General features: G+C 38.6%; 1 protein-coding gene across 1 annotated transcript; it reads left to right on the forward strand.

Annotated features, from left to right (window-relative positions):
• Positions 1–3349: 3349 nt before the first annotated feature.
• On the forward strand, positions 3350–5982 carry LOC147514223 (putative indole-3-acetic acid-amido synthetase GH3.1). The gene is made up of 3 exons (XM_086581692.1): positions 3350–3845; positions 4158–4259; positions 4451–5982. The coding sequence occupies exons 1-3, from the start codon at positions 3514–3516 to the stop codon at positions 5835–5837; spliced, it is 1821 nt and encodes a 606-aa protein (XP_086437818.1). The 5' UTR covers positions 3350–3513; the 3' UTR covers positions 5838–5982.
• The last annotated feature ends 599 nt before the right edge of the window (positions 5983–6581 follow it).

Below are 6581 nucleotides of genomic sequence, written 5' to 3' on the forward strand. Positions count from 1 at the left end.
GAAATGAAAAGAAATGTTTATGACTTGTGATGTCATGTAATAGATGGGTATTCATTGAATGTGTCATGAATGACCTGGGTATTTATTGAATGTGTCATGAATGACCCAATAGTTTGAACTGCCCTAGAGAGGAACTAAGGTATTCGCTTTGCGAGTTGGTCGTATTCCTTGAATGTACGGGAATGTAGGGTTGGGTATTCCTTGAATGTGGCGGAAATGACTCAGTGCATTCATTGAATGTGTCATGAATGACTCGTTAGTGTTATGATAGGTATTCCTTGAATGTGGCGGGAATGACCTAAGATATTCATTGAATGTGCCATGAATAACCTGTTAATATTATGATGGGTATTCCTTGAATGTGACGGGAATGACCCAAGGTATTCATTGAATGTGTCATGAATGACCTTATATTTTGTTATGCCCAAAGGAGGCTTTGTGATTATGTATATGGAAAGCCCAGAGATGGCTGTGACTCACAAGTTACGAGTTTACAAAATGAAAGTATATTTCCTGGAGGCGATATCCTGCTTGGGACATATGTCTTGTAGTGGTACTCAGTGTGAGTGAGGCACACGGATATGTGTGATTTGGCAAATGTGTGTAGTGCAAATCATGGAGTAGGAACTAAAAGGTCATCGCGGTCTTTGAATAAATGAGTCAACAAGATAATTAATAAGCAAAGTGAAAATATTGATTTTACGTGTGATGGAGTTATTGCATATGATGTATATGAGTTCTTATGAGAAATATATACGTGGTTTGTATGAGTTGATACTCACAAAGGATGAATGTACTCCTTGGGTGTGACGATATTTCCCCGTTCTCATAAGTTGACGAGTGGTTTAAGTAAAAGTATATGAATTGTGTGATGTTATGGATGTGAAGTGTGACTGTGAATAATATTAGTAAACGATTGTGATTTCTATGTGACTGCGAAATGACTACCTTTGATATAGGTATTATGATAAGTGGTATTCCCCGAATATGCGGGACGAACCAGGTTATATCAATTAGACTTAAATGTCTTAAATGAGGTTTGGTTATGAATGAAAATTTGACTGGCTATGATAAATCATTTTATTGTGATGTCTAACTCTGTTTTACAGGAGGGTAGGATCTATTAATCTTTTTTGTAGGGACGTAAATATCTTACCCTAAGATGACGTGTTGGCTTAAAGGTAAGGTATACCAAACTCATATTTAATTAGGTTATCATATGTGCATTTAATAAATGGAATGTAAGTGGTATTTATGTTGTGAGTTATTTTGAAAAGAGGGAATGATGAGTACTCTTATATGAGGTTCTTGAAATTTGTATATTGGGGGTAAAATCTTACTTGAGAAGAAACTACACGCCGCTTTGGAAAATGGAACTATATTGTCTTCCAAGTTGAAATGGTAATGTTATATTTGAAAGATTATTATATATATTTTATTGTTAGTCTACTCATACCAGCAAATTCAATTTGCTGACCCATGTTTGCTTTGTTTTGCAACGTGAGTGTGTTCTTGGAAACATAGATGGTGGAGTGCAGTGGATGAGGACACGTGATTTGGAGTTGCTCTTGGAGTCTTCTGGTTTAAGTTTTTCTGAAGCGTACGGTTTGTTTTGAGACAGATGTAATAGAATTGGTTAGTTTCTTTGTAATTTAATAATGTGATGAAGAGTTGTTCCTTTTAGTTTTTTTTTATTTCAGTTTTTTATACCGTGTTTGATAATAGAGTTTTGAGTTTTGTTTCACCCCAGATTTCCAAATGATTGAATATCATTGTTTTAAATTTTCTGGAAATTTGAAATATGACAGATCTCCATGTCCACATAGAAGATTTGATTAGGGGCGGTAAACAACTCAAGCAAATGATATATTGAAAAGCATCGCCAAGAAATACTTCAAGAAAAAGAATATAATAGAAGAAGAAAAGGTGTTGGTTACGAAGAAAAAGTTGGACATTGTTTAAAATAAATTGGTTGTGTACTTCATATATCAACTTTGTTAGGTTTCTATGTAGTTCTGTAGAAGTTTAACTGTACTTCATGATGTATCAACTTTGTTATGTGCTAATCTGTGAATGAATGAAGTTGGTCTTGTTTTTTTTTTAGTTTTTGACAATAAAAGCATCAATATGAACGCATTAGGCATCATCATTACATTCTGATAGAAATCCTGCGCGAGTAATAAATCAATTATTTGCCTTAATTATGGAAATAAAAAAAAATGAACATGCCCACTAGATACAACTAGGGATTCTTAATTATTACGGATTTTATTTTTCTTTAATTTAATAATCCAACCTAACCTTCTTCGGATTTGGCAAAATTTCACCAAGCCAAGTCAAAACTAATGACGTTAGAAACAACAGCCAATATATATCCATGCCAAGTTTAATGTCAAAGAGTCAAAGACCATGTATGTTATCGACATGAAAGGTGTTAACTTTTGAAAACTCAAAAGATCTCATGCAATTTGCTGTCATTTTCCAAACATAGAATCATCTCAATCAAACATCTGCTAAAACGTATTTTAGCATGAGAAAGTAGTACGTACAGGGAAGCTTCCTCATAACTTAGAAGGATTGGTTAGACAAGGAAAGTCTCGATTCTTATTTGTTATGTTTCTTTTCTTACTTGATTACATACTATCACATACAGATGACGACGTACAACCCTTACTTAAAAATGCAAATCTACATTTTTAATAATCTCTAATATTGTTATCACGCTCTGTGCAATTTTGGATAAAGGGTGAACAAGTGGTAAAAGGATATCTCGCATGGCGTATATTGCATATACATGATCGATAGGAAAATGTTTCCTTACAGACTTTCAGTAGCTATTTAAAGACACTTGCCCAAATACAAATATAATATGCCTACACTAGATAACTGCTAAGCAGTGGGAGAGTTTTGGCGGAGAGAAGAAACATAGAAAGGATCGATATTCTGAGTTGTCAGTTCTCACGCAAATTGCATTTGGGAAAACAAAAAATAAAAAAAACGTGTATAGCAAGGCATCAGGCACGTGCAGTGGTACGATAATGATGTAGGAAGGAAGGTAGGTAGGTGTCTGGGTTGGGTTTGGTGATGGCGTGAGCAACAGCGGAAATTGCCGAGTCCGCCGGCAGCCAATCACTTTCAAAAAGCAACAAGCTTACGAGAAAAAGAGCCCGCTGACAAACGCCAAGTTGGACTGGAACGACCGAGTCCAGACCTGGGCCCTACGATGCCTGCTCCAATGACGCCGCGTGGGCCATTCTCTGTCCCCTCTTCCAGCTACACGTCCGGCGGACCAAAATATTTTTCCATTCTTGCATGGCCTATTTTAGTTCCCACTTTTGTCCCATGTCCTAACACCTTCATAACGTCTGCACTTATTTATAAGCAATCCCCCGCATCACTTCTTTCCCACTACAACAACTACAACAACAACTACTACTACCACTCCTCCTCTCCCTCACTTAACCAATTTGCACGTGTTTGATTTTTTATTTCTTCCCAGTACGTACGTACGTAATGCCTAATATGGATACCAACCGACGCACTCCTGCTATCGACCCCGCTGCTGCTACTAGTGAGAAAGACGCCAAGGCTCTTCAATTCATTCAAGAAATGACCAAAAATGCTGATTCCGTTCAAGAGAAGGTGCTGGCCCAAATTTTGACCCAGAACGCTCACACTGAGTTTCTCGGCAGATACAAATTGGGAGGAGCAACTGACCGCGATACCTTTAAGTCAAAGATCCCTATGATCACTTATGAGGATCTTCAGCCAGATATCCTACGAATTGCTAATGGCGATCGATCTCCTATCCTCTCCTCTCACCCTATCTCCGAGTTCCTCACCAGGTGATGACTTTGTACTTTATTGTATTATAACATTGCAAATTTATTTATCGATCCTCAATATATTTGAATATGTAGAATTTAGAATGGTAATACGCACCCTATCTAAACCACGTTAGTACTGATCGATCAATCCTAAGAAAAAGGAAAAAAAAGAATTTGTTCGTAAATAATATATGTATGAACGACAACTCAGTACTGAATCACTTGATCAGTCAAAATTCAAGAACGTACACGGCCCTCAATGAAAACCTTAACCTTTCACGAGTGATACAATAATTTTTAACTCGGAGACTTGTAATTTCATCTTTGCAGTTCTGGGACTTCAGCAGGCGAGAGAAAACTGATGCCCACAATTCATGAAGAATTAGATCGCCGGCAGCTACTTTACAGCCTTCTGATGCCAGTAATGAACCTGTAAGTACAAAGTTTCATAGAAATAAATGTTTGCACATATGATGTCTACAGAAATCATTTTAGAAATACTGTAATACATAGACAAACATAAATATTTAGACATTAATTTTCTCCTTCTGTTTTGAGTGGTTAACCATATATTATATATAGCTATCATGTAATCAATTTAATCATAGGAAAATGCTGTATAGGTACGTGCCAGGGCTCGATAAAGGGAAAGGGCTTTACTTCTTGTTTGTGAAGTCGGAAACAAAGACCCCAGGAGGTTTACTTGCGCGCCCAGTGCTCACAAGCTACTACAAGAGTGAGCACTTCAAGACCAGGCCATATGACCCCTACATGGTGTATACCAGCCCCGACGAGGCAATTTTGTGCTCCGATTCCTTCCAGAGTATGTATACCCAAATGCTTTGTGGCCTCTACCATAACAAAGAAGTTCTTAGAGTTGGTGCTGTCTTCGCCTCGGGGCTCCTTCGAGCCATTGGATTCCTTCAACTCAATTGGCAACAACTTACGCATGATATCGCCACAGGAACCCTGAATCCTAAAATCACCGACCCCTCTATCCGGGAATGCATTTTGAACAGGTCACCATTCTTCAAACCAAATCCCACCTTAGCAGAGTTCATCACCAATGCGTGCTCCATAGGTAGCTGGGAGGGAATAATCACCAAAATATGGCCAAACACAAAGTATTTAGATGTGATTGTGACGGGTGCTATGGCCCAGTACATCCCCACTCTCAATTACTACAGTGGCGGTTTACCCCTAGCCTGTACTATGTACGCATCTTCTGAGTGCTACTTCGGGCTTAACCTTGAGCCCATGGCCAAGCCTTCAGATGTTTCTTATACCATCATGCCCAACATGGCTTACTTTGAGTTCCTTCCACATGAACCTGCAGCAACAGCAACACAAACATCCACACAGCAACGGCTTGTAGATCTTGTGGATGTCGAGATCGACAAGGAGTATGAACTTGTGATCACAACTTACGCCGGGCTTTGCCGCTACCGAGTGGGGGATATACTTCGAGTCACAGGATTCCATAACTCAGCCCCACAGTTTCACTTTGTGAGGAGAAAGAACGTCCTATTAAGCATCGACGCAGATAAGACTGATGAGGCCGAGCTACAGAAGGGAGTGGAAAGCGCATCGCAACTCTTAAGTGAGTTCGGAACTACTGTTGTTGAATACACGAGCTACGCTGACACTAAGACCACTATCCCAGGACATTATGTAATCTACTGGGAGTTGATGATTAAGGATCCAGATAGTCCACCCACTGATGAAGTGCTCAATCAGTGTTGCCTCGCCATAGAAGAATCACTCAATTCCGTGTACAGGCAAGGCCGAGTTGCCGACAACTCAATCGGACCCTTGGAGATTAGGATAGTAAAAGGCGGCACATTTGAGGAGCTAATGGACTACGCAATCTCCAGAGGTGCGTCAATTAACCAATACAAGGTGCCAAGATGTGTTAACTTCACACCCATCATGGAGTTGCTCGACTCCAGAGTCATATCCACACATTTTAGCCCAGTTTGTCCCCGCTGGACTCCGAGTCGTAAGCAGTAAAAACAGTATTGTGATTAGTACAAGTCAACAACAACTTGGTTTGGTTTGTTGGTGACTTAGTTGTAATTCGTTTCTCTGTACGTATGTGGTTCATTTAGAATAATTGTATGCATGTTGGATATCAATGGACGTTTTTTCTGATTGACTTTCCCTCTGATAACGATTTAATAAGGATGGCTATATTTTATGTTAAGATAATTGGGCACAATTTTCCCTTTTTGTGCCCCGCACGTTTTCTGAATAAAGATTACTTAAAAATAACAATAATCTTACTGCGTATATAATGAGCCAGCCGGATAGCTATCAATCTATCGTGGTGTCCGACATAGTGAAATTTTTTGGACAGAAAACCAATTTTAGGTGTAGATAAGTCACAAGTGTATATTTGTAAACCGGAACTCTTTATTTTGTTTTTTCAACTGAGGTCCCCACCAAACAGTTTTTTTTTGTCCCCCATTTTTTCTATTTTTTTTCAATTAGAGTCCCACCACTCATTTTGTGCTTCTACTAACGTGAGAAACACGTGCTCAAAACTAGTAATAATAATTGTGCAAAAATACACAAATACCCAATGACTGAATAATTTTAAATAATGTATTCAACATTTAAGAATTGAATTGTTTCACAGTTATCGAAAAAAAATCAAAGAGCTTTCACGAATTTTCAGGAAATATTTTAGGGGCCCCCACAACTATGGTGAAATTAGAGATGCCTCCTCAAAACTATCGGAATTAGACATCTCCC

The sequence above is a fragment of the Coptis chinensis genome, chromosome 2, assembly GCF_015680905.1.
Source record: "Coptis chinensis isolate HL-2020 chromosome 2, ASM1568090v1, whole genome shotgun sequence".
Classification (NCBI taxonomy): Eukaryota; Viridiplantae; Streptophyta; class Magnoliopsida; order Ranunculales; family Ranunculaceae; genus Coptis; species Coptis chinensis.